At 38.7% G+C, this 27,025-nt stretch overlaps 4 protein-coding genes across 6 annotated transcripts; 3 read left to right on the top strand and 1 right to left on the bottom strand.

Annotated features, from left to right (window-relative positions):
• The first annotated feature begins 890 nt into the window (after positions 1–890).
• On the top strand, positions 891–2,208 carry LOC112176486 (elicitor-responsive protein 3). 2 transcript variants are annotated; one of them, XM_024314427.2, is made up of 5 exons: positions 894–1,061; positions 1,176–1,235; positions 1,437–1,560; positions 1,668–1,791; positions 1,912–2,208. In XM_024314427.2, exons 1-5 carry the CDS (start codon positions 992–994, stop codon positions 1,936–1,938), a joined length of 405 nt encoding a protein of 134 aa, XP_024170195.2. In that variant the 5' UTR covers positions 894–991; the 3' UTR covers positions 1,939–2,208. The 2 variants fall into 2 exon arrangements, with proteins under 2 accessions (XP_040365851.1, XP_024170195.2); XM_040509917.1 differs by lacking the exon at positions 1,176–1,235 and having other exon boundaries at positions 891–1,061.
• Positions 2,209–3,717: 1,509 nt separating this feature from the next.
• LOC112176055 (elicitor-responsive protein 3-like) lies at positions 3,718–6,885 on the top strand. The gene is made up of 5 exons (XM_024313871.2): positions 3,718–3,876; positions 3,989–4,048; positions 6,113–6,236; positions 6,335–6,458; positions 6,587–6,885. Exons 1-5 carry the CDS (start codon positions 3,807–3,809, stop codon positions 6,626–6,628), a joined length of 420 nt encoding a protein of 139 aa, XP_024169639.1. The 5' UTR covers positions 3,718–3,806; the 3' UTR covers positions 6,629–6,885.
• Positions 6,886–17,253: 10,368 nt separating this feature from the next.
• LOC112175980 (elicitor-responsive protein 3) lies at positions 17,254–18,594 on the top strand. The gene is made up of 5 exons (XM_024313729.2): positions 17,254–17,410; positions 17,516–17,575; positions 17,800–17,929; positions 18,034–18,157; positions 18,299–18,594. The coding sequence occupies exons 1-5, from the start codon at positions 17,341–17,343 to the stop codon at positions 18,350–18,352; spliced, it is 438 nt and encodes a 145-aa protein (XP_024169497.1). The 5' UTR covers positions 17,254–17,340; the 3' UTR covers positions 18,353–18,594.
• A 289-nt stretch (positions 18,595–18,883) lies between these two features.
• LOC112175979 (methyl-CpG-binding domain-containing protein 13) lies at positions 18,884–26,296 on the bottom strand. Of its 2 annotated transcripts, none has more exons than XM_024313727.2 (8): positions 26,048–26,296; positions 24,910–25,047; positions 24,732–24,833; positions 24,098–24,268; positions 22,826–22,921; positions 22,556–22,708; positions 21,552–21,615; positions 18,884–21,432 (listed from the first exon to the last, which is right to left on the bottom strand). In XM_024313727.2, exons 1-8 carry the CDS (start codon positions 26,129–26,131, stop codon positions 19,121–19,123), a joined length of 3,120 nt encoding a protein of 1,039 aa, XP_024169495.1. In that variant the 5' UTR covers positions 26,132–26,296; the 3' UTR covers positions 18,884–19,120. The 2 variants fall into 2 exon arrangements, with proteins under 2 accessions (XP_024169495.1, XP_024169496.1); XM_024313728.2 differs by having other exon boundaries at positions 24,161–24,268.
• Positions 26,297–27,025: the final 729 nt, after the last annotated feature.

Here is a 27,025-nt window from a genome sequence, read left to right as displayed (position 1 = left end):
CAAGAATTGAAATTATGTTAAATTATCTAATTAAAATCCAAAACATATAGTCCAAAACTAAAACCTAAATTAGATTCAAAGTGATTCACTTATTTAATGACTTAGCCATCAATACTAGCTTAATATGATAGTATTAAAGGTCAAAGAATGAGAGATTGAGAAATCAGAGATGTGATATGAAAGGATCAAAAAAATTATAGCGATTATATACTAAGATTTTAGGCCTTTGGGCCTTGAATTCAATGTGATAGCATATCATTTTAGAATAAAGTTATAACTAGAGATTTAGAACTCACTTAGAACAAACCCGAAAAATAAATATATATATATATATATATATATATATATATATATAATCTCTTATATTTCAAACATACCGGTCGGTTCCGGTTCAGCGGTTTAAATACAAAAGAAACCAAACCAACCCAGTTCATAAATGGTTTGGTTCGGTAGTGAACCGATTTTCAATTTTTAAAGTTAAAAAACCTTAACAAAACCATATTAATCGGTCGGTTTTAGCCGGTTTGGCCGGTTTGTACCATCTTTTGCACACCCCTATCTCTACTACTGATTGATGATGATGATAATAAATGAACAGATTTCAAATGGTTAGAATCTATGATCTATAATTCGGACCATATATACAGTGATTCAATAAACATGCATGTACGTACATTGTGTCCACCCAGGCACCCACTTTGACTTGGCCGGTATATGGAAACCATGAATTATGATTGATTGATCTATCTTACTCCTAGCTTTTTTCCGACTTCTCCTCTCTACCTGAAACTTTAACCTTGGCGGTTACTTTGACTTGGCTTTCACGGCTACAACTCAGGCTGTATATGCTGGTTACAAATATATAAGGATTATAAGCCATTCATCTCTTACATATCATTCTTGTCTAAGACTCGAAGTACTTTGTAACTTTGTCGGAACTTTGTCCTCACTCACCTTTAGATTGATTTGTCCATTTCATCTTTTTGAGAAAATGGCGCCTCGAGGGGTCCTTGACGTTTCAGTTATTGGTGGAAGAAATCTCAAAAATCCGGATAAAGTGGGTAAGTTTTGTTGCTCTTTTTTTCGTTTCTATTTTCCCTTATAATAATTATTATTTTCCAGTTTTTGGGATACAACAATACAACATAATGTTACTTCTGCTGTTTATGGGATAGGTAAAGTAATGGTCATCGTCAACTATAAAGATCAGGAGCATAGGACCCAACCCGTAGTATGTAAGTTATCCTTTTTTTTCTTTTTGGACACGGGAATGTAAGTTTTCTAGTATCCCTTATATCTTGACATGATCTTATATATTAGTACCGCATAGAACTCTCTCTTGTTAGTGACAATACATACCGGTAATTGTTATGATATATATATATATATATATATATATATATATATTGAGAAATAAAAGAAGAACGTTTCTGCAGGTCATGGGACAGATCCAGAGTGGAATGAGCAACTTCTTTTCACCATAGCTGATTCAGTTGAAGATGTCAGGCTTCGGGTCCATGACGGGGATTACGTTACTGATGAAGAAGTTGGACATTCCTCGTATGTTGCATACAAATATATATACATACATATAGTTTTTCCTTTCCTTTCCTTTTTTTAATGTAGGATATTCAATCTGAAATTTCTTGTTTTGACAATTGTTGCAGTATTCCATTAAACACCCTACTTGAGTCGGGGTACGAAGCGCAAATCGAGGCCCATCCATATGATGTATCCAGGGGAGGTGACACCTATGGAGAAATTATCGTTGCCCTCCATTTTCATCCAGAGGTAATTTTTTTATCTGTTATGCGCAGGGATTGATAGTTTGGCCAATGGTAATAATATTTTCTTGTACTTCTTATTTCTGAAACCCAAGTAGTTTACATATTTACCCTTCATCTTTTTCAGCCCGGCCATGATAAAGATCAAGATTAGTGATGATATGGTGGATGGAAAGAATAAGCAGACCAGTACTTAGTGCCTCGTAATCTGATGATACTGATACTATCTATTTTTATGGAAATGGAATAAAAGGGGTGAAGAATAAAACGCTCCGGTTTTGGAGATTTCAGCTGTTCCATCAATGATACATTGTAATAATAAGGCTCTTATTCTGAGCTTGAGTGACTCTGCTTAAGCATTCCTTATGTACTACAGTACTAGTTATCAATCAAATAGTCTTTCAACCCCGCCTTATTTTCTTCTTGTTAAATGGCCCCCTGCTGCAAATTGCAATAATCACCCTAATATTTCTCTGGCAAATGGGCCAGCCAAGAAACGAATATATAACAAAAACCTGAGAAAAGAGAGGAGGGTTTTGAAGGCACCCTTAATCGCATCTAAGCAAGTTTAACTACAGCTTTGATGCGATCCACATCAGTGCACCCTTCAGAAATGCAATTTGTGCCAAAACCCTTCAGACTAGAATAACATGATTTCAGTTTGTGGAGGTGGGATAAGGATGTCAGTAATTGATAAGCACAAGATCAGATACTCCCCACAGCTGATATATGAAAGGTTTTCATTATATTAACAGCACCAATATCCATTTATCTGTCAGTACGTACAGCAGTTCAGTTTTAGATACATAGCAAAATGCGGTACGGACACATTTTACAAAATAAAGCACATTCAGATCGATTTTATAGCTATGCCACAAGAGACATACAGCTAACAAGTTTCGAAGGAGTATAAAGGATTAATAATTAGAAGCTGTCTAATAGTACAGAAAGGAGCAACCTTTCATTTAGGACTTCACCTTCCCATGAAAATCCTTCTTGCCTCCTAAGCAAGGGCTCTGTGTACCAACCCTACCCCAATTTGGCTGACCAATAGTTCCTGCAGGCCAGAATGAAGAATTCACGGATAAATGTTGGCTTGATCCAACCCCACTGCCACATGAAAATCTCAAATTTCCTGCAGGCAGTAATGAAGAATTCATGGATAACTGTTGGCCGAACCCAACCCCATTGCAATTTGACAAGCTCACATTTCCGGCAGGTGGCAAGAAGAATTCATGGGAAAACAGTTGGCCCGAGACAGATTGTTTTGTTGCATCGAAATGAGGTGATATGTCACTTTTTGGAAAATGTTAGGTGAGCCAAAATCTGGCAGTGCCAAGCTATATCTCTGATTGTGAGAAGTGACAAGGTTTTCCTGAAAGTAACCCTGAAATAAATCATCCTCTATTGGAATTCCACCCGTAAGGTCTTAAATGCAAAATCAAGGCATGAATCAGACCAAGTATCCAGGAAAGGGAATGAAATTTTTTGACACTGGATTCTCGACAGCTGCCTCCTCAATTTCCGGCCAACTCCCGGGGTTTCTCCTCAGGAACAGCTTGGTCCTTGAGAGATTTCTCAATCTTGTTCAATGATTCCTCATGAAGTAAAGAGTTTATAATTGTACACGAATCATAAACAACCTTGTTCTTTTGGCCAGCCTCAAACTGCTGAGATACTTCATGTGCAGAATCTACAGCTTGGAGGGCTTTACTTCTACAGGCACCCACTTTGACGTGGTCATTCTTTTTATTACAGCAGTAGACGGAAACCATGAAAGATGGATCATAAATCTTACTCCTAGCATTTTTTTGACTTCTCCTCACTACCTGACACTTTACCCGGCCTGGGGGTTGCTTTGACTTGGCTTTCACGGCTTCAAATCAGGCTGTGTATGCTGGTTACAATTATATAAGCCATTCATCTCTTACATTCCGTTCTTGTCTGAGACTCCAAGTCCTTCTCGGAGCTTCGTCCTCACTCACCTTTAGATCGATTTGTATATTTCTTCTGTCTGAAAAAATGGCGCCTCGAGGGGTACTTGACGTTTCAGTTATTGGTGGAAGGAATCTCTCAAACCCGGACAAAGAGGGTAAGTTTTGTTGCTCTTCTTTTCCTTCTATTTTCTCTTATAGTTATTATTATTATTATTTTCCCGTTTTGGGGACACAACGAAATGCAACTTCTGTTGTTTTATGGAATAGGTAAAATAATGTGCATCGTCAACTACAAAAATCAAGAGCATAGGACGGACGCCATATATTGTAAGTTAGCCACTTTTTTTTTGTTGCTTTTTGGATACCAGAATGTAATGGATATATAACCAAGTTTAGAGCACATCCTACTAAAATTTATGCCTATTGACAATACGTAGCGGTAATTATTATGATATATAGGGTAAATTTCGTAAACAGTACACCAAGTAAAAACCACTAATAATTCTTATACACAAAGTTTCAAACCAAACATTTCGGTACACGAAATCTGAAACTCGACCCACTATGAGTACACGACGTCAATTTTTGACACCAAAATGTCCATTATGCCCAATGTTTTAAAAGGCTGAGGCGTAGCCGAGGCGTTTTCGGGAGAGCCTCAGTAAGGCGTTCGCCTTGAGGCGTAAGGCGTAAGCCTTACGTATAAATGAGCTATATTTATGATATTTCTTTGTTGTCTCACTAATACTAGAACTTATTGTGCCTGCACTACACAACTTCAAAACTCATATCAATTTAAAGTTTTAAGCAGAACATCTAAGTGCTTATATCATAAACAGAACAACACTAATTAACTAAGTACTTATATATATCAACTTATATCAGCAACAAAACTTATATCAAGAAAACGTGCTTAGCAATTAATAGAACAATTGCTTAACAAAATTGCATATTTGGCACCTAACAACCAAAAATACAATACATTTTTATCTAGAGCAGTTAGAACAATTAATATTGCCCTACACACATCAGAACAATTGCACAGGTACATTGCACTATACTTTGCTACTTTCAGGACAAGGACCCATGTCGATATTGATGTTCTGACAATCAGATTTTCAGTGAGCAATACAAACATCTTCCCCACCACATCGAACGAAATCTGCCAAGAAAGAACCAAAGGAACTAAAAAAAAAAACAACAGAATAAACCAGATGAAAGGACATGTGAGATCCTAAATTAAAGTTGGCCGGGTAACCATTAAAAGAAAATTTTGATTACAATCCCTGGTTAATAGAATCCCCTTAATATGCTTACAATCCTACTTCTTATTGTCTCCATGTGCAGTCAAATTTCCAGTATATTAAAAAAAATTCAAGTAGAAGAGTACAAACTAACATGAACATGATGTTTTCTCCAGAATACAGTGGATGATATATATTATTGGAAAGGGACAAGTAGAAGCTTACGACCTTATCATGAATTACAGTAAATACAGAGGGACTGAGAGAGAGAAAGACTCACTTAAACTCTTCAAATCGAACTACAACTCCGAAAGTAATAAAATTTCTTGCTCCAATTCTGCAAACAGCCCACTTTGGAGAGAAATTCTTGAGAAAAGCAATGGGTCTTGATCATTTTATCAAATTTGTTGCTTGGGAATTGGGACTTGGGAGTGAAGGAATCGGAGAAGAGACTGCTTTGGCTGATTTGGGGCTTGGCTCGACTTTAGAACTGGACCTAAATGAATTTCTCTCCCAAACACCAAAACGACGTTGTTTTGGTGTTAAAAAAAAAAAATATCCCCAGGCGTTCGCACAAGAAGCCTTAAGGCTCGCTTTGGACGCCTTTCACGCCTTCAGCAGCGCCTTGAGAGCCTCTACGCCTCATCTGCAAAACAGAGGCTTTCTCTTATACGCTTCATGCTTTATGAGCCTTAAGGCTCGCCCGAGGCGCGCTTTTTAATACCTTGATTATGCCCTCAGTTCTTTTTTTTTAATAATTTTTTTTTCTGTTATTTTTTTTTTCCTTCGTTTTATCTCTTTCTTCTTTCTTCTTCTGGGCTCACTCCCTCGCTTCCAACGCCGCCTTCCTCACCTCGTATAACAGAAAAAAAAAATGTCTCGAGTCATTTATAAACGAAGGAAAAAAAAATAACAGAAAAAAAAATTATTAAAAAAAAAAGAACTGAGGGCATAATCGACATTTTGGTGTCAAAAATTGACGTCATGTACTAATAGTGGGTTGAGTTTCAGATTTCGTGTACCGAAATGTTTGGTTTGAAACTTTGTGTATAAGAATTATTAGTGACATTTACTTGGTGTACTGTTTGCGAAATTTTCCCTGATATATATGTATCTATTAAGAACTAAAAGAAGAACGTTTGTGCAGGTGATGGGACTGATCCAGAGTGGAATGAGCAACTTCTGTTCACCATAGCTGGTTCAGTTGAGGATCTCAAGATTCGGGTCCATGACCGGGATTACGTTACTGATGAAGAAGTTGGACATTGCTCGTATGTTGTATACAAATATATATAGGGTTCTTTTTTTTCCTTTTTTTTTCAAGAAGGATATTCTATGTAAAAGTTTGTTGTTTTTATGATTCTTGCAGTATTCCAATAGACAGTCTAGTTGAGACAGGGTACAAAGCGCAAACGGACGCGTCTCCATATGAAGTATGGAGGGGAGATGAAGTCTATGGAGAACTTACCGTTGCCCTCTCTTTTCATCCAGAGGTAATTTTTTTTTCTCTTATGCGCACGGACTAATAGTTTGGCCAATGGTAATAATACTTTCATGTTTTTTTTTCTTTCCTTTTTTCTTAAACCCAAGTAGTTTACATATTTATTCTCCATTTTTTCAGGAGGGCCATGATGATGAAGAACATGAAGAAGAGGATGAATAGTGATGCTATGGTGGATAGAAAGAATACTGGCATGACTTATTGCTTCGTTGGTCTGATGTTTGTAATTTTACTTGATACTATAACTATATATGTTTATGGAAATGGAATACATGGGGTGAAGAACGAGACGCTCCCGTTTTGGAGGTTTCAGCTATTCCATCACTAATACATTGTAATAATCTCTTCATTCTGAGATTGACTGACTCTGCTTAAGCATTGTATGTATGTACTGGCTATCAATCAAATAGTCTTTCAAACCTTCCTTGTTTTCTTCTTGTTAAATGGCACCCTGCTACTTGTAAAAGAAAATTGCAATAATCACCGTAATAATTCTTTGGCAAATGGGGCAGCCAAGAAATGAACAACACAAACCTGAGAAAAGAGGAGGATTTTAAAGGCACCCTTAATCGCACCCAAGCATACTTAACTTCAAATTTAATGCGATGCACATCATCGCCCCCTTCAGATTCGAAATGCATGCAATTTGTGCTAAAACCCTTCAGTTTAGAAACTTTAGAATACCATGCATGATTTCAGTTTGTGGAGGTGGGCTAAGGATGTTAGTGATTGATAAGCACAAGATCAGATACTCCCAACAGCTTAAAAAAAGGTTTTCATTAACAGCACCAAGAATCCAAGATCCATTTATCTGTCAGTACCTACAGCAGTTCAGTTTTAGATACATAGTAAAATCCGGTACCGACACATTTTACAGAATAAAGTTACATTCAGATCGAGTATCAAACCCTACGTCCGAGAGAGAAAAGTTCTCTCTCGTCTTGCTGTAGCCGTCAGGCTGTTTCCGTCTAGTTTCTTATCTTTGCCTTGTTCTCTCATTCCCTGCTTCCTTCCTTCTCCCTTAATCCAAATGGCCGGTGTTGAGGATGTGACTTAGAAGCTTGCTGCAGCCCTAGCCATTGGGGGAGACGAGTTCCAATGTGAGGAACCTGTGGTGGAATCGACGGATCCAACCTACCATTGGTTGGTGGGCCGCCTGGTCTCGGTGGAGCCGATGAAAGCGGCGGCGCACCGCTTCATGGCTCAAATTGAGCAGGTCTGGCCGGTTTCTGATCATGGTACGTTTGGTGATCCGTGAACGTCTGAACGGTCGATTTCTTTTCCGTTTTGTTAATCCGGCGGATAAGCAGCGGGTCTTGGCAAAATCTCCATGGTACTATCGCTCGGCAACTCTGGTTTTAGGGGATTATGATGGGGTGAGTGAAATTATGGATGTGCCTCTTGCCGATTTGGGTTCAGATAAGAGGGTTGCCGCCGGCCTACACTACATTGACTTGGGCCTGGAAGATTGGGGGGTGTCTGGGTTGGGTTGTTCATGTGGATGAAAGGAGATTGAAGCAGTATGAGGAGGTGAAGGTGTTGGCGGTGGTGAGTCTCGAGTGGCCCCTGCCAATGCATTTCAGGTATTCTTTTTCTGATTCTTTTGCCAAAGAGATTGATCTTGAATACTTGAATGTGCGGTGTTTGTGTTTGGTGTGTGGGTTCTTTGAGCATGGTGTGGGGGGTTGTGGTGGCCCTTCGATGGAGGAATGGGGTATGGGAGTGGCAGCGGCTTCTTCTGGGGGTGGATAGAGGAGTGTTGTTTTGTAGGGTGGTTCATCTATGGTGGTAGAGAATGTAGCCCGCCCCAGTGGGGTGCGAGTGCCACACTAATAAATGTTCGCTTGAACTAACCACACTACCACATAAGAATCTCAAATTTCCTGCTGGCAGAAATGAAGAATTCATGGATAATTATTGGTCGAACCCAACCCCATTTCAATTTGATAAGCTCAAATTTCCTGCTGGTGGCAAGAAGAATTTATGCGAAAACAGTTGGCCTGAGATAGATTGTTCTAGTGCACTTCGGAAAAAGTTAAGTGAGCCAAAATCTGGAGTTATTATTCTATGGTCCGGACTATGATGTGGTATTGCTTTGTGGTGGTCCAAACCAACAATATCACTCGAATTTGGTTGATACATTGCACAGGGTGAAAAAAAATTAAATTAAATTAATAGACCAACATGTTGTAGAGAATTGGAAAAAATGTATTGTATTCATCTCACCATGAGGTTTATATAGGGTTACATCATGTATACAAAAGGCAATACATAATAGCTATACTAATCAATCGCACATTACAAGTATGTCAATAGCATACATTACTAGTCTGTCAATCGCATACATTAAGCAATACCTATTGCATGAATAATCATTATCATTCACAACACTCCCCCTTGGATATTCCATGTCAATAGTGTTGCCTCTGCTATGCGCTTCTAAGTTTCCACGTCAAAAACCTTGCCAAGTAATAAAAACTCTGTGGGAAAAAAATAACCTTGGTCGAAGGAGAAAAAGAGCACAACGCAGTGAATGTGGAGTAGTCGACGTCTTTCAACACTCCCCCTTGTGCCGCTCAAACTCGGTGATGACATTTTGATCGTTGCCTCACTAAAAACCTTGCCAGGTAACAAAAACCCTGTGGGACAAAAATAACCCTGGTCGAAGGGCAAAAAGAGCACAACACGTCATTCACTCTTCGAGATCGAACATGTAGACATCATACCTCCCCCTGATGTCAAGGTCTCCCCCTGATTTCTACAATTATGGGAGTTCGGATAACTTTCTTAATCCGACACTCTTCACATGTTTCTCGAAGGTGGATTTAGGTAACGACTTGGTAAACAAGTCCTCTACATTATCCTCTGAACGGATTTGATTCACTTCAATATTTAGAAGTGTTTGTTGTTGCTGATTGTAAAAGAACTTAGGCGATATATGCTTGGTGTTGTCACCCTTGATGAAACCTAAATTTATTTGCTCAATATAAGCTGCATTATCTTCATAAATGCATGTAGGTTCATCTATGGTAGACTTCAAACCACAAGTTCCTCGAATGTGTCTAACTACAGACTTTAGCCATATGCATTCTCGCACGGCTTCATGTAGAGCGATAATCTCTGCATGATTTGAGGAAGTAGCAACAAGGGTCTGCTTTGTAGACCTCCAAGATATCGTAGTGCTTCCCATGGTAAAGACACAACCCGTTTGGGAGCAACCTTTGTGAGGGTAACAGAGATACCTTGCAACAGCAAAACCCATCAAGACATCGTTGTCATTTTGATGGGAGGGAGGAGGAGCACGAAAGGTGGCGTTTTGCCTTGTGGAGTCCGATCCCACACTTCCATTATTTATTTTCTCTCTGTAGGGATAGAACAAGCCCATATCAATCGTACCTCTCAAGTATCGAAAGATTGTCTTTATGTCAATTCAATTGAGACGTGTTGGCGCAGAACTGTGTTGAGCTAACAAGTTCACTCTGAATGAGATGTCCGGTCTTGTGCATTGAGCTAAGTACAATAATGTGCCTATTGCACTTTGATAGGGCACTTCACCCTCTAATAAGTCTTCGTCCTCATACCTTAGATGAAACGGATCTTTTTCAGGCTCAAGACTATGACCGATTATGGGAGTACTCACAGACTTTGTTTTATCTTCATTAAAGCGCCTTAATAATTTTTGAGTATATGCTGATTGATGGATCATAATCCCATCACTACGGTGCTCGAGTTCTAGTCCGAGGCAAAACCGTGTTTTCCCAAGATCTTTCATCTCAAATTCGGATTTCAAGTACTTAGCAGTTTCCTTTAACTCATCTAGAGTTCCAATTAGGTTCATGTCATTGACATAAACTGCTACAATTGCAAATCCGGAACTTGTCATCTTTATAAACACCCATGAGCATATTTCATTGTTGACATATCCCTTCCCAATCAAGTAGTCACTTAGACGGTTATACCACATCCGTCCGGATTGTTTCAATCCATACAGTGAGCGTCTCAATCTTATTGAAAACGCGCTCCGTGGTTTAGAGCCACTTGACTTGGGTAGTTGAAGTCCATTTGGAACCTTCATATATATCTCTGAATCTAGATCCCCATAGAGATATGCTATAACCACATCCATAAGCTGCATGTCAAGTTTTTCGAAAACTACCAAACTGATAAGGTAGTGGAACGTTATAACGTCCATTACGGGAGAATATGTCTCCTCGTAGTTGATTACAGGGCGTTGTGAGAAACCTTGCGCCACAAGGCCGGCTTTGTATCTAGCAACCTCATTTTTCTCATTACACTTTTTAACTTTATGGCCAACAGGCTTTATACTTGGGGGTGTCAGCGTTATAGGCCCAAATACCTGTCTCTTTGTTAGTGAATCCAATTCAACCTGGATCGCATCTTTCCATTTAGGCCAGTCTGCTCTTCGTTGACATTCTTCAATGGAGCAAGGTTCGATATCATCGTGTTCTATAATTGCTTGAGCAATAGAATATGCAAACACATCATCAAGGATAATAGAATCTCGATTAAACGTCTTATGTACACTAGTGTAATTCATGGAGATCTCCCTATTCCCTGGAATTGGTTCTAACATTAGAGTGTCCCCCAATGATGTTTCTTGGACATAACCATAATCCGAAATATGTTCATGAGACGGGTTATTTATGTCGATGATTAATGGATCTTTCTGTGCCAAACTCGCTGTCTTTCTCGGGTGAGAATCCATTAAACCTTTGGGCCTCCCATGTTTCCTTGCTAGGAGCCCGGCCTGAGCCACATTACCATCACTATTAGTGGTGGCGGCACCATGCCCAATACCCCTAGGGGTGGCGCCATGTCCATGATTTTTAGGGACATCAATCCTTGCAGGCACATTTGCAGCAGGTATATGTGATCTTGTCACTTTAGCGATATCAGAAAATGCATCAGGCATAGAGTCTGCTACATTCTGAAGATCGAGAATTCTCCGCACTTCAATTTTGGACTGTGCGGTTCGGGGATCAAGATGAGACAAAGTGGGGATAGACCACGACAATTCCTGTCGTTCCTATTGAACATTATTGTTCCTATCTCCCCCTAACGATGGGAAGACTGTCTCATCAAAGTGACAATACACAAATCTAGCGGTAAATAGATCGCCTGTCAAGGGTTCTAAGTAATGGATAATGGTTGGAGAGTCATATCCAACATAAATGCCCAATCGTCTTTGATGACCCATTTTGGTGTGTTGTGGTGGCGCAATTGGCACATAAACTGTACACCCAAATAGGCGTAAGTGTGAGACATCAGGCTCATATCTAGTAACCATCTAGGACGCAGAAAAGGGTTGAGTGGCAGTAGGCCTCAGACAAATGAGCACAGCTGTATGCAATATTGCATAGCCCCAAGCAGAAACAGGGTGATTGGTGCGCATAACCAATGCTCTAGCGACCATTTGAAATCTTTTAATGGCAGCTTCTGCGAGACCATTTTAGGTGTGAACATGAGAAACAGGGTGTTCAACCTTAATCCCAATGGACATGCAATAGTCATCAAACGTTTTTGATGTAAACTCTCCAGCATTGTCAAGACGAATTGACTTAATGGGATGATAAGGGTGGTGAGCCATTAATTTAATGATTTGTACTAGGAGTTTAGTAAATGCAGCATTTCTTATGGACAATAGCATGACATGTGACCATTGTGTCGATGCATCAACCAACACTATAAAATATCTAAATGGTCCGTAAGTTGGTCGAATAGGTCCACAAATATCACCTTGGATTCTTTGTAAGAATGAAATATTTTCCTTAGTGTCCTTTGCATAGGATGGTCTCGATCCTAATTTTGCTAAAGAGCCTTTGCAAAACGAAAGATGGGCTTTAGAAGCAACCATGGAAGTATCCGATTGAGCCACGAAGTCACAATTGACTTTAGAAGTAGAAAAAGGAACCAATGAGGTATTGGTGGCGTCAATACCACTTTTGGGCCGCAGGAGGTAGGCTGCGCCAGCCCTACCTTGGATCAAATTTTGGTTCTGACTTCTTTTCGTTTTGAAAAATGGATGTTCGTGTGAAGTTTTTAATATACGGATCATCATATATCTGGGTGTCCCAAACGGTCATGCCAAAGCCTATATGTGTCAGAATCCCATAAGTCATCTCTCATGACATGGTTGGATTCAATAATTTGAATAGTGGTTGCATACAACCCACTAGAGCGACACATAAGTTTCTCTAATACTCGTTTATGTCCGTAGTCATTAGAAGTGATGCAAAGGAACTCTTGTCCATTCTCACAATGTGTTTTCACATGAAAACCATTAGCTCTTATATCTTTAAAACTCAATAAGGTTCTTCCAGCCCTAGGAGCATATAGAGCTTCGGTGACATTAATACTTGTGCCATTTGGCAACTTAAATTGAGCTGGTCCTCGACCATGAATCAATTGTGATGGTCCAGCCGTCGTAGTCACAGAAAATCAACTAGGCGTCATCCATAGAAATAGTTGCCTATGTCGCAATATAGTATGTGTGGTGCCACTATCAACAAGCTAGGCATTCCAACTCTCCAGGAAACATATTGAAAAATAATAAAGTTCGGAATTAAAACATGTATGACATCGAATAAAAATACGATACTTTATTAATAAAGATAGCCAATGATTACATCAAATATCCCAAAAAGTCTAATCCAAAATAAAATCAAACTCAGACACATTGTAGTCACTCTATCAGTTTGGTAACTCCAATCAAATATGACCAGGAAAGTAGAGAGAGATGTTGGTGGAGCGAGGCTCTCTTAAGTACCATTAATCTCAGTGACTTTCCTAGACATCATATTTCATTGGGTGCACCACATAAGAAAGAGTTTAATACAATTGTTATTTATTGACTAAGGCATATTTCCATTACAAAAATTCTTGGAAAATAAAAGGACTATTCTAATCAAAGTCTGCAGCATCCTTGTGCACTTCATCTTCAGCTTTGAAGTCCTCTATGGTGGGATTGACATCTCAACCAATTCTTCTTCTTTTTCTGCAAGGTACACTTCTTGCACCCTCAGGTCCCTATATGCTCTGTATATTGAAACTAGTTGCTCGCTTGTCTTGCATTGCTTGAACCAATGCTCACTTGATCCACATCGATGACACATGTCATTGTGGTTACCTCCCTTTAATTGAGGTGCACGTTGTGGGCGTTCCCTAGGAGGCTTGGCGCCACCACCACGACCTATGGTGCCGCCACCACGAGCCATGACCCCACCACCACGACTATGGATACCACGACCACCTCTTCCACGTGTGGCATTGCCACCACTTGTATTTTCATCAAACCTGCGGTTTCCTTCCTTGTTAGGGCGGTTATATGGACTCATATGTCCCTCATATCCCTTATTCTTAAGGTTCCGCTCCTTGTGCCCTCTTTAGGGTGCATTATAATTCGCTTTATGAACGCTCTTAGTTCCAATGAGCCTTGAATTATAATTCCTCATGAGTATGTTATCATGTTTCTCAGCTACAGATATGAGATTGATAAGCTGATGAAACCTCGTGATCCGTCCAGCATTGACTTCAGTGCGGTATTGCTTTGATACCACAATGGTTGAAAACGGGGAAGGTGGAGAGAGTTTCTCAATTAGCTCTTGCTCTGTGATAGGTTGTCCACAAAACCTCAACATGGACTGTAGGCGAAGAGTTTCTGAATTATATTCAGCAACAGACTTGAAATCTGCAAAGCGCAGATTGTTCCATTGAACCTTCAAGTCAGGGAGAAGGGAATCTTGGACATTGCCAAAACGCTCTTCTAGCGCTACCCATAGCTCTCTTGCATCCTTGATCGACATATACTCTAATCTGAGCGTCTTATCCATATGGCGTCGCATCAAGATAACTGCTTGAGTATACTTTGTAGGTGTTCGCACCAACACACGATCCGGGTTAGGTGCCTGGATTATGGGTAATATTCCCTTTGAAGTGAGGTGGTTCTTAACATCGGTTACCCAACTGTGGTAATCCGAGCCTGTTGAGTCAAGGATGGGAAAGTCGAGTCTAGGTTCATTCGACATCCTGAAAATAAGAAGAGAAGATATATTAGTTTCGAACATAAACTTCCACGAAAACTAAAATAATAAGATTTCCGAGCTACGCTACCAAGAAAACAATTTCCAAGAATCTCATTTGGATTAGACCAAACAATAATGTTTTAATATGGTCACAATTTGATGCTTACAGACGCTATTAGTCCGAGCATTATGAACACTCTTAGTTCGTTAAGCGTGAATCCCCACAATTCCAGTTTATTAAATAATCGAACACATGTTCCTATATTGACAATCCTGCATAAAATAAAGGAATTTAAAAGACAAGAAAGCAGGAACTTTAATATTTAAAACTTACTTGTTACTTTTCGGAGCAGATTCGCTTCTGAATAGCTCCCACTTCGAATGGTGTACAAATCTCAAAAAGACTCCAATAGGGCTGTTTGGAGGTCAGATAGAAGAGGCAGAGACGAACAACTTTGATGAAGGAAGGATTCTGATATGAGGTCCGGATCAAGACGTTTCTGGGCTTGTAAACAGGTTGATCTGCACAGGAACGAGCGTACTGCAGGGGCAGCAGGCGTGCAACGATGCTGCATGGGCAGTAGGAGGCACACAGGTGCTCAAGGGTTGCAGGAGCAGCGCATGGTATGGCTAGCAAGGGCTAGGAGCTTGCGGTAGTTTTTGGTGAAAGAAATTTCGGGTGTTAGGGTTTTTTTCCTGGCTAGGGCTTGGGTTAGAGTATCGTGCTGATAACGTGTTGTCAATCTCACAATGAAATTTATATAGGGTTACATCATGTATACAAAATGCAATACATAATAGCTATACTAATCAATCGCACATTACAAGTATGTCAATCGCATACATTACGAGTCTGCCAATCGCATACATTAAGCAATACCTATTGCATGAATAGTCATTATCATTCACAACACAACAAAAAATAATTATAAATATATAAGAGCCAATTACACTAGTACGGACCACCTCATGTACCAGATTTTGAAAAATCTGGGCGTGCCAAGCTATCTCTCTGGTTGAGAGGTGACAAGGTTTTCTTGTAAGTAACCCTGAAACAAATTATCCTCTATCGGAATTTCACTTGTTAGGGTCTCTTATCTGCAATGCAAAATCAAGGCATGGATCACATGCAACAAGTATTTAAGAAATGAAATGAAAACTGTGACACTGGATTCTCGACAGCTGCCTTCTCAATTTTCAACTTCCGGGGTTTTTCCTCAGAAACAGCTTGGTCCTTGAGAGATTTCTCAATCTTGTTCAATGATTCCTCATGAAGTACACGAATTATGAGCAACCTTGTTCTCTTGGCCAGCCTCAAACTGCTGAGATACTTCATATGCAGATTCTACAGCTCGGAGGGCTTTACTTTTGCAGGCACCCACTTTGACTTGGCCATTCTTTTTAAGGTTAATAATGTTTTATATTCCGAACTAGGCGATCATTTTCAATTTCACACCCAAGTACCAAATTTGATCATCTACATGCTTCAACTTACCTCAATTAGTCATTATATATTTTCTATTACAAAACCCAGTTTGATGCTGATGTGATTGTTAAGTGGTGAAGTGTCCATTAACTCTTGACATGGCACTGTGTAGAACCCTCCCAGCAAAACCCCAACTCCGAATCTTCTCCTTCACCAAAACCCCATATTGACCATTTGCGCAAATTGATGCATGTTCAGAAATGGTGTGGAGAGAATGTAGAACAAGAAATCGAGCGTCCGTCTCTCCGGAAATGTCTTCCAATTCCAGATCAATTCGAGTGTCTCTTGGTCTTTATGTTCGCCACCTCCTCCATCTACGTCGCTAACTGGTTCATTCTCTCTTCTCCTCTCCGTTTTCCGATTTCGATCATCCCCAGATTTTCAATTTGAGTTTTAAAGTTTGGAATTTGATGTAGGTAGCAGGACTCAGAGAACTGGGTTTATTTGGTTGAAGAGCTTGATAGGATCACTGGGCAGGTGGGCATTTTTTGGTCTTGTATTTGAGATTCAAACTGTTGTGGATTTGGGGTTTCAATATTGAAGAGGAAGATGAATTTGAATCCACCATTTTTGTTGTTTGTAGATCTATAGTCATTTGAAAATTGATGATGTAGCTGTAGCAGGTTTCTATATATTTGGAACATTTGCAATGGGATTTTGCTTATGAAAGAAAGGAACATGGGTTCTGCTTTTGTGCTTGTGAGCATGTGAATCTGGGTTGGAGGCAAATGAAAGGCTGCCATTGTTGTTCATGCCATAAATTTCTTGACTTTGGAAGCTAGATGGTTTATGTTTGTTTAGTTGTACATTTAGGTGAAGAAGGTTAAGAGGGAATTAGAGCTTGAGAAGGGTTCTACAGGGGCTGGGAATTTGGGAAGATTTGGGTTCTGAATAGATTGTTTTTTTTTCTAATCTATGTGGCAGTAAGAGTTAACAACTACATCAGCATCAAATGACTAATTGAGGCAAGTTGAGGACTTGAGATATAAAAATGATAAAATTTGATACTTGGATATGAAATAAAAAAAATGACCCTATCGTTTCGGGGGTGTGGTAAAATGTAATTAATCATTCCTTTTATTACATCAGGAGATGAAGACCGTGAATTATGATTGATCCATCTTACTCCTACAATTTTTTCCCGACTTCTCCTCGCTACCTGAAACTTAACCCTGGGGTTACTTTGACTTGGCTTTCACGGCTACAAATCAGGCTGTGTATGTTGGTCACTATTATATAAGCCATTCATCCCTTAATTTTTATTATTGTCTGAGACTTAAAAAAGTCTTTATCGGGACTTCGTACCCACTCACCTTTAGATTTGTACATTTCATCTTCCTGTAAAAATGGCGCCTCGAGGGATGCTTGAAATTTTTATTTTTGGTGGAAGGGGTCTTAAAAATACAGACAAACCGGGTAAGTGTTATTGCTGCTCTTTTCCTTTTTATTTTCTCTTATAATTATTGTTATTTTCCCGTGTTTGAGAAATAAGAATATAAACTTCTGCTGTTGATGGGATAGGTAATATATATTGCATCGCCAGCTACAAAGATGAGGAGAATAGGACTGAACCCGTAGAATGTAAGTTATCGTGTTTTTCTTTTTGGACTCGAGAATGTACGGTTTCTAGTATTCCTAAAATCTTCATATGATCTTATAGAACTCTTTGAGATATATAACTAAGTTTGGAGTACATCCTACTAAAACTTATACGTACTGGTAATTTTTTCTTTCTTAACAATATGTATCGGTAATTATTATGATATATGTATATATTTAAAAATAAAATAAGAACATTTTTGCAGGTGACAATTCTGATCCAGAGTGGAATGAGAAATTTCAGTTCACCATAGCTGATGATGACATTGATGATCTCAAGATTCAGGTAATAGACGAGGATGAGAATGGAAATGATGATGATCCAGGATATTGCAGGTATGTTGTATACAAAATATATATATAGTTTATATATATATATATAATTTTTTTTTAAGAAGGATATTCAATCTAAAAGTTTCTTGTTTTTACACTTGTTGCAGTATTTCAATAGAAGGACTACTTGAGACGGGCTATAAAGCGGATATTGAGGGGACTGAATATGAGGTATTTAGGGGAGATGAAGCCTATGGAGATATTACCGTTTCCATGGCTTTTTTTCCAGAGGTAATTTTTTTCTCTTATGCGCACAGATTGATAGTTTAGCAGAACAACATGTCAATCAAGCATGTAGCTGGTAATAATATTTTCATTTTTTTTTCCATAAAACCAAGTAGTTTACATATTTATCCTCAATCTGTTTTTCAGGAGAACAATGATGATGAAGAACAGGAAGATCAGGAAGAACAGGAAGATGAGTGATGATATGGTGGATCGAAAGAATACGCATACCAGTACTTATTGCTTAGTGGTCTGATGTTTGTAATTTTACTCGATACAGTAACTATTTATGTTTATAGAAATGGAATAAAGGGGGTGAAGAATAAAGCGTGGGAGGTTTCAGCTGTTCAATCACTAATACATTTTAATAATAAGTCTCTTGAGGGATTCTGCTTAAGCATTGTATTTATGTACTAGTCATCAATCAAATAGTCTTTCAAACATTCCCTTTCTTCTTGTTAAATGGCACCCTGCTGCTAGTAAAAGAAAATGGCAATACTCACCCTAATAAGTCTTTGGCAAATGGGGCGGCCAAGAAACGAACAACACAAACCTGAGAAAAGAGGGAGGATTTTAAAGGCACCTTAATCGCACCTAAGCAAGCTTAACTTCGAATTTGATGTGATCTACATCATCTCACCCTTCAGAAATGCATTTTGTGCCAAAACCCTTCAGACTAGAATAGCATGATTTCAGCTTGTGGAGGTCGGCTAAGGATGTTAGTAATTGATATGCAGAACAACTTAAAAAAGGTTTTCATTAACAGCACCAAGATCCATTTATCTGTCAGTACCTACAGCAGTTCAGTTTCAGATACAGAGCAAAATCCGGTACCGACACATTGTACAAAATAAAGTTACATTCAGATCGAGTTTTTAGCTACATCACAAGAGACGTACAGCTAACAAGTTTCTAAGAGTATAGAGGATTAGAAGCTGTCTAATATTACAGAAATGAGCTACCTTCCGTTTAGGATTTCACCTTCCCATGAAAATCCTTTTTGCTTCCTAAGCAAGGGTTCTGTGTACCAATCCCACTCCAATTTGCCTGGCCCACATTTCCAGCAGGTAAGAATGAAGAATTCACGGATAAATGTTGGCCTGAACCAACCCCACTGCCACTTGAAAATCTCAAATTTCCTGCAGGCAGAAATGAAGAATTCGTGGCCAGTTGTTGGCCGAACCCAACCCCATTGCAATTTGACAAGCTCACATTTCCGGCAGGTGGCAAAGAAGAATTCATGGGAAACAATTGGCCCGAGACAGACTGTTCTGGTGCATCGAACTGAGGTGATATGTCACTTTGGAAAACATTAGGTGAGCCAAAATCTGGCAGTGCCAAGCTATCTCTTTGGTTGTGAGAGGTGACAAGGTTTTCCTGAAAGTAACCCTGAAACAAATCATCCTCTATCGGAATTTCACCTGTAAGGGTCTTAAATGCAAAATCAAGGCATGGATCAGACCAAGTATCCAGGAAAGGGAATGAAAACTGTGACACTGGATTCTCAACAGCTGCCTTCCCAATTTCCAACTCACGGGGTTTCTCCTCAGGAAGAGGTTCGTCCTTGAGAGATTTCTCAATCTTGTTCAATGATTCCTCATGAAATGAAGGGTTTATAACAGTACACAAATCATGAGCAACCTCGATCTCTTGCCCATCCTCAAACTGCTGAGATGATTCATGTGCAGAATCTACAGCTTGGAGGGCTTTACTTCTACAGGACTTTGCCGTTGCATTTCGAAGACCTCTTTCACTGGACATAGGTTTGGCCAGCAGCTCAGGTTCAAGCCCAGCCAGCCGTTTTGAAGTCCGATGAGGTAACTTAAGTTCTTTAGCTTTCTTAGATTTGTTCGAAATTGCCCTTGGTTTTCTACTGCAGCGCCCAGTTTCAAGTGTGTTCTCTTTTTGCACTGTATCAGCTGCAGGTTTCATAATAGATTTGTTATCCACAGCATCAGCTATTGGCAATTCGCCAGTAAGGGTTTTGAAGGCAAATTCTAAGCATGGGTCTGATCCAAACAGAAAGCAGAGCTCTGGTCCAGGCTTCTCAGCATCCATTTTCTCAGGTTCCAGCCTATGATGTTGCTCTTTAGGAACCACTTGGTCATCAAGAAACGTCTTGCCCTTGTTTAATGACTCTTCATGTGATGTACAGTTTATGTCAGTTAACCTATCATGTGCAGCCTCCGGTTCTGATGCATCCCCAAGCTGCAGAGATGCTCCATTGATAAAATCATCCAAAGCCAAACCCGCATCTCGACTTGCATCACCTCTACTAGACTTTCTAGTTGCAACGTGAAGAGTTTGTTCATTGGAAACCAAGGTATCTACAGGCTGTACTTCAAGACCATCAAATGGCCTCTTGACCTTGCTCACTGGCTCTCCTTGTACTGTAGATATCATTCCAGTTATAGTATGATGTGCAACCTCTGTTTCTGATGCATCCCCAAGCTGCTGAGATGCTCTATTTACAAAATCATCTAAAGCCAAACCGGCATCTCGACTGCCATCACCTTTACTAGACTTTCTAGTTGTAACTTGAAGAGCCTGTACAGTGGAAACCAGGCTATTTACTGGCTCTGGTTCAAGCCCAGCCAGTCGTTTTGAGGACCGACGTGGCAAATTAAGCTTTTCATTCTGTTTCGATTTTCTTGCATCTATTTGGGATCTCCTTGTGTTTCTCCTTTCCATCTGACTCATATGTGAGTTCTTATTCAAGGTGTTAGCAGCAGGAGTCAAAGCAGGGTCATCTTCAGAAAAAACCACTTTGCCAGGATCTGTTGAGGAGCCATCAACTCCAACCAATGCAATTTTATCTTCACACTTGTTGGCGAGTTCAGCTTTTGGCTGTAATGACTTGCTTGGAGAACAATCTTCCTTGGTTTTGGCACAATTTTCAACCACACTCTCACTTAAATGCTTATGTGGGACTGCCTCAGCTGAAGGAGCCAAAGCAGCTTTGCTTTCATCAGTTACCCTCTTGTCTTGCAACTTGGACCTTTTAGCCTCACGTTTGTTAGAGAGTACAGCTTGCGGTTGTGATGACCTTTTGCCTTCGTGTTTGCTAGATGGTTCAGCTTTTGGCTGTGATGACCATCTTGGGGAACAGTCTCCCTTAGTTTCTACACATTCTTCAACCAGATTCTCAGTGAAATGCTTCTCTAGAATAACCTCAGTAACTGGAGCCAAATCACATATGCTTTCAGCGGGCCTCTTGTCTTGCAATTGGGAGTTTTCAGTTTCTTGTAAGTCTAGGCCACTCAGTTCATAACTCTTTTTAGCTGTAGTGGTAAGTCAAAACTGTAGTTAGATATCAGGAATTTGTCATTTGCCCTTATTAGTTGGAGTCAAGCATGATAAGACAATTATTTCTACATTATGTTATATGTTGACCTCTCACCTTCAGAAAGCTGCTGCCTGGTGACAGGGTGCTTCAATTTTTGCTTTTTCGTTGCAGATGACAGCTAAAATAAAAGCAAAGAAGAATTAATATAGGAAATAAATAATGGAAAACCAAGTGCAATTTAAAGTTCAATTCTCAAGTGCACATTATTAATGGAAATCAACAATAGAAGCTTCTCTAGCTCCCACTTTGATCTGGTTATAGGCGTCAATTATGATGGTGAGGTCCTTGGTTTCATTTGTTAAGGGCATCTACTGAGGACATTCACTGAACACCTTTTTTTAGTTGAGACAGAAGGAAAGAAAAAAAAAAGTGAAATCAAAGGTAGTCCAACAGCTTTAATTATGGCTGTCGTAATTCTATTGTGAGGGCTGAAAAAGTGAGTATCTATCAACTTGACCCTGTAACGACATCAAAGAGTGCTAGGAAAGCAGAATCAATGTTCCTAAACAATTAAGAAAAACACATAAGTTATATGTTTTAAGCAGGATTATCAACATTTAGAAAGTTCCACAATGCAAGAATATTGTCAGTGCCTAATTCCTTTGGATGTAGGGTTTTATAAGTTCAGCATCATTACTAATAGTCTATAGAACCAAGAATATCAGAACGATATATAGAGAACTCATTATTCAACCAAAATTCCAACAGTACTCTATTTTAACTTGGAACAGGCATCAAAATGTTTCAAGACATTTTAGTCATTTAAGAAACTGAAAGAATATAACTAATGTGCATAACTTAGTTTCCAGTATACACAACTTATCTGGCTAAGATTTTTGTTTTTTGTTTTTTTGTTTTATGTTTATATGTTTTCCAACACAAGTTGTCAAGGTATACAACATCTTATTCTGATTACTGACAAGGTATAACTTCCACAACTGATATGATCAGAAAACAAGAAGAGAAAACATATTGGTGATGTTATTAGAGAACAACTAAATTAGAGGTCAAAAAGAACACCATTGATACTGAAAAAAAAAAAAAAAAATTGCACTTACTGCAATTTCATCATCAGTCAACTTTAGATCATTGGTGCCCGTGCCCGTGCTCTTTGGTTTGATTGTATGTTTACTGGTCTCTCCAGTTTGTAGGTAACGGATAACTTCCTTTTTGGAGCGGAAGACATATCCATGCACTGGATCAGTGTAATACTGTATACGCAATAGACCAAAAAAATTAATATAAAATTTATAACTGTAGACCTAATCAACATAACAGGAGCAGAATTAACATTTACTGGAATATGTATCAGAGTAACTATTTTATACCGGATCTCTTCTAATTCGATTTGCAACCTTTCTAACTTTGACCTCCAATATCCACCCTGGCGGTAAATCTTCCACATTATGCTTCTCAACCACAACCTAATAAATAATATCAACAATCAGAATAGCACACTAATTAACAAATGTTATAATATGAAATTTCTAAATACAGAAAGAAATGATTTTGAAGCTACAGCATGGTAGAAACTTTTTGCAATCAAGTGGTGCCCAAACACCAACACCCATGTATGGAAGAGACATATGGAAGAGACATATGGAAGAGACTTGTCATCAATTAAATGCCAGTTTAAGATTTCTCAAATACAGTTTACAATTTTCTTTCTCATAGTTAAAAAATAAATAAATAAATAACAAAAATCTTAGCCAATTTAGAATAAATTGGGATGCAACCTCTCAAACTTGCTTGCAGCACTAAAAAAAGAACCCATAAATTGACCTACAAAGGCACTCTCAGTGTACAGGAATTCCTGACAGAAACAAAAGTGCTACAAAACAAGTCTATGAAGGAACAAGGAGACGGATCAATTTCAGCAATTGGATGCTTGGCACGATGGACTCTCAGATTAATCACCATAGTCATTGGTAAGCTCTAATTGTGAAGTAGCATGTTGGACTACTGTTCAGGTTGATCCACAGAATAGTGGACAAAGGAGGTGAAATTTCAAAAAAAGCTAGTATGTCATCAGAAACGCCTGTCTCAATCCACTCAATTTCAACAATCATGGTATAAAGCGGGTTATGACTTTTCTATACCACTTCCCTTAGGTTTCTATACACTTGAGGACCCAACTCTAATAGCCTGAGCAAAGAACTTAACCATATGAGAAGTGAGAATAAGATCACTTTAGAATAATTTATTTTCTATTTTCTACGTGTAAATGTTTTATCCATCGTAGCGTGAAATGAAATTGTAGAAAAGAAAAATGCAGATTATCCAATCATGATTTGCATATGCTTTTTTTATTCTTAAAATATAATATCACATATTCACATAGAATGTCAAGTGTTCTCTACTTATGCTTATTCTTAACTCACATGCTTTCAATGAAAATTGCTTAGATCAGCTATTACTTTCACTTTCTTCTGGATACAAGGTCCTAATTCATAAATCTCAAAAGGTATCGCAAAGTAAAAATATATTCATAAAGATTTCTTTCTTGATCTTTTTATTTTTGTTTTTTTTATTTTAATTTGATTTTCCATCCAAACAATTAAGCAAGCATGCTAATAATCATAACATCAAAGGGAACAAACTTTGCTTGGCAACTGCACGGCAGTGACAGTCTTCGTTTTGATTATACATCTCTTGCGGTTTACCATTTTGTGACTTCTGGATTTGCAGCTCTTGCGCTTTACAGTTTTCAGGTATCGAAATACCTCTGGCTTGGAATAAAATGTACATTCCGTCAACGGATCAATGTAACACTGCAATAAGAAATAAAGAGAATCTGAGTCATGTTTAACTTCTCAAGTCATCATCTATTAGAAAGAATCCTCATACTTTCTTCATAATCTATGATCAAATTCAACAGTAAATTAGTATTTAGTAGCATCAGATAAGTACACCCTTTTTCTTTTTCTTTTTTACATTTGTAATTGTCATACAAAATATTACTTAACCCCCAGATTGAATAAAAAAAAATTACAATCACTTTATGGAGGGATGATGAAACTAGATACTAGAATTTAGGCGTTGATATAAGGACAAGATTCCAAGATGTAATGATTCTAGGAGTCTTGAGGTCAAATTAAAAGAGGCAGCCACTAATGATAACCATATAACAAAGAATGGAAAATAATAATAATAAAGATGTTAAAGTACAAATTCAGTAGATAACAATGGCAATATACCCAAAGCAGTAACTTCAAATACGTGTATATGTGTTACCTTGTACTCCCTTCCAACTTGAATTCCAGTTTTTCGAGTTCTCAATTCGACTTTCCAACCATCTGGCAACCATTCAGGATATTCATCTGTGCTTGCTGCCAGCTGTCGATAGCAAATAATGACCAACTAAATAGATGAAAGTAACAAAAAATTTCAAGAAAGGCCAAAAGAGACTCACTTGCGAATGACTTCTATCTGAGGGTTTTTTGGAATTTGTACGCTGAGGCTCTTCACCACGGTTGGTGGCTTTTTTAGTATAGCGTATAACATCGTCCTTGGAGAAGAACTTTTTCCCAGTTTCCAAATCCGTGTAAATCTGCAAATGCCAAAATAATATATGAGTGCCTAGTATCAGCACCACTACAGGATATTTGATTATAAAGTGTCCATATTGGTTCAGTAATATTTCCCTTGCTTTAATTTACTACAGAAGGTAATTACTTTTTCCATTTCCAATGTGACCTACTTTTATTTGCACTGCTATATTACGTTACGAAGACTGGAAAGGGCAAGATAGAGGGTACAATTTATCCACCAACATAGTGGTAAAATTTTTGCTTTCCTTTAGATTCCTTTTGTTTGAAAGAGAAAGGATCATATAAATTAGAATAAGTGAGAAAAAGAATTAGAAGAACCATTTTGCAACTGCTTCAAGTCCCAGAGTTCAGCGAGTACTGTGATGCACTCCAATTCTACTCAGCCCAGAGAGCATTCTCAGTTTATATTGGGTCACCAGTCATCACCAACTAAAGCTGTCTAGAATTTAGTTTTAAAATTATGCACAAAGAAACGATACAGATTCGAGAGGTTCCAAAATCCCGAAAACCAACAAACTCTTCCTTTACGAACTAGACTTTTGTTGCGGAGCAAATCAGTAACAGTACTAACATCTCTCTAATGTGCATTCATTACTCCAAAACACCAATCCTAAATCTGTCACCGCGAAAGTACCAAATACTTTCACCGACATGCAACCCCATTTCTTCATCCAAACACACATTTTTCACACAGCCATCATTGTCATCATCATCATCATCACTGATTCATCTTCACCATCTAACATGCAGCTAGCAAATAGAAATCGCACGACGCTAAACACACCACCACGGTCAAAATCAACTCGATCAGAAACCACAAGCATTCAATCTACGCAGCTAACTACCACCGACTCACTCACTCACTCACTCAACAACCGCAAGCTAACGAATTGAACCAATTGAAACCCATCAGAACTGAAACCGAGAATGAATGCCGGTAATTGAAACCCTAGAAAGCAGAAGCAGCAAGGCCAAAAAAAAAAAAGAATAAAATGTTACCGCAGTTCTGCGACCCCTGTTCTGCGCTCTGAATTGGACGCTCCAGCCGGCGGGGAGCCAGTCAGGGGAGCTCGTGACCACCATTCAGCCGGAATCGGGAACTTTCCGGTGAGGAATCGCCAGAATCGAATAGTGAGAGAGTTGGTCTGGGATGAAAGGTCGGGTCTTTTTCAGCTGGTTTTTGCTTCTGTTACTTTCTCTCTCCAACCCAAACAAGTAAACGGAAGCGAAAAGATGGATATAGCGTGATTTTAAAGAGAGATTATTCAGAGCACCATCGTGCACTTGCACCAACACAAATGAATGGTTAGATTGCATTAAATACACTTTTTATTTATTAAAAATAAAGTTGATAATAAATTTCAAGGGTTGAGATTATTTTATAAGGGTTGGGTCACTTGCACCGTCGGTGCATAGAATAATTTCCAGATTTTAAAAGTAACAGCTAAAACAAGTAAAGTGTGTTAATGGGTTTTGGATTGGGATTAGTGTGCCTAATCGCAGTCAACCTTTTCGCTTTGAAGTCTGAACTAACCACAGGTAGGTTTGGTGTGGTTGGACTTTAACCATGGTTAGTGTAGGTATGCTACATGTGGTCATGTGCCAAACGCCCAAACATATCCGCTGCATTCATATCAAGCTCATGTTTTGATTCTCGTTTTTATTTCAATATTGTTATTTGGAGTCTAAATAGGGAAAGTTTCCCAAAACTAATATGCACCGTTGATGTACATTTAAAAGATTTTAACGGATTTTTGAAAACCTCAAATTGTGTGAAGTTATTTTAAAAAATTTTAATGACACGTTTATCTGAAATGAATAGAAAATGTGTGTAGGTCTCACGTTAATATTAGAAATCGATTTCTAAAATATTTAGATTGTATCTAATTCATGAATTTCTCTATTCTAAATAAAGTAAAACGATGCCATAAAATTTGGTTCAGTCATGCCATCGAGCTAAATTTCTTTGGGAAGGAG

This window comes from Rosa chinensis, chromosome 7, assembly GCF_002994745.2.
Source record: "Rosa chinensis cultivar Old Blush chromosome 7, RchiOBHm-V2, whole genome shotgun sequence".
Classification (NCBI taxonomy): Eukaryota; Viridiplantae; Streptophyta; class Magnoliopsida; order Rosales; family Rosaceae; genus Rosa; species Rosa chinensis.
The sequence above is the reverse complement of the archived record's forward strand: the minus strand, read 5'-3'. Positions and strand labels throughout refer to the sequence as shown.

Bases quoted from the DNA above. Each gene is read 5' to 3' on its own strand.
- LOC112176486 (XM_024314427.2), top strand. From the start codon at position 992: ATGGCGCCTCGAGGGGTCCTTGACGTTTCAGTTATTGGTGGAAGAAAT. The intron at 1,236-1,436 runs GTAAGTTATCCT...ACGTTTCTGCAG, and splicing joins TAGGACCCAACCCGTAGTAT to GTCATGGGACAGATCCAGAG. The intron at 1,792-1,911 runs GTAATTTTTTTA...CATCTTTTTCAG, and splicing joins CCCTCCATTTTCATCCAGAG to CCCGGCCATGATAAAGATCA.
- LOC112176055 (XM_024313871.2), top strand. From the start codon at position 3,807: ATGGCGCCTCGAGGGGTACTTGACGTTTCAGTTATTGGTGGAAGGAAT. The intron at 4,049-6,112 runs GTAAGTTAGCCA...ACGTTTGTGCAG, and splicing joins TAGGACGGACGCCATATATT to GTGATGGGACTGATCCAGAG. The intron at 6,237-6,334 runs GTATGTTGTATA...TGATTCTTGCAG, and splicing joins GAAGAAGTTGGACATTGCTC to TATTCCAATAGACAGTCTAG.
- LOC112175980 (XM_024313729.2), top strand. From the start codon at position 17,341: ATGGCGCCTCGAGGGATGCTTGAAATTTTTATTTTTGGTGGAAGGGGT. The intron at 17,930-18,033 runs GTATGTTGTATA...CACTTGTTGCAG, and splicing joins GATGATCCAGGATATTGCAG to TATTTCAATAGAAGGACTAC. The intron at 18,158-18,298 runs GTAATTTTTTTC...TCTGTTTTTCAG, and splicing joins CCATGGCTTTTTTTCCAGAG to GAGAACAATGATGATGAAGA.
- LOC112175979 (XM_024313727.2), bottom strand. From the start codon at position 26,131: ATGGTGGTCACGAGCTCCCCTGACTGGCTCCCCGCCGGCTGGAGCGTC. The intron at 24,834-24,909 runs GTGAGTCTCTTT...TGCTATCGACAG, and splicing joins CAGATAGAAGTCATTCGCAA to CTGGCAGCAAGCACAGATGA. The intron at 21,616-22,555 runs GTAAGTGCAATT...CTTTTATTTTAG, and splicing joins TGACTGATGATGAAATTGCA to CTGTCATCTGCAACGAAAAA.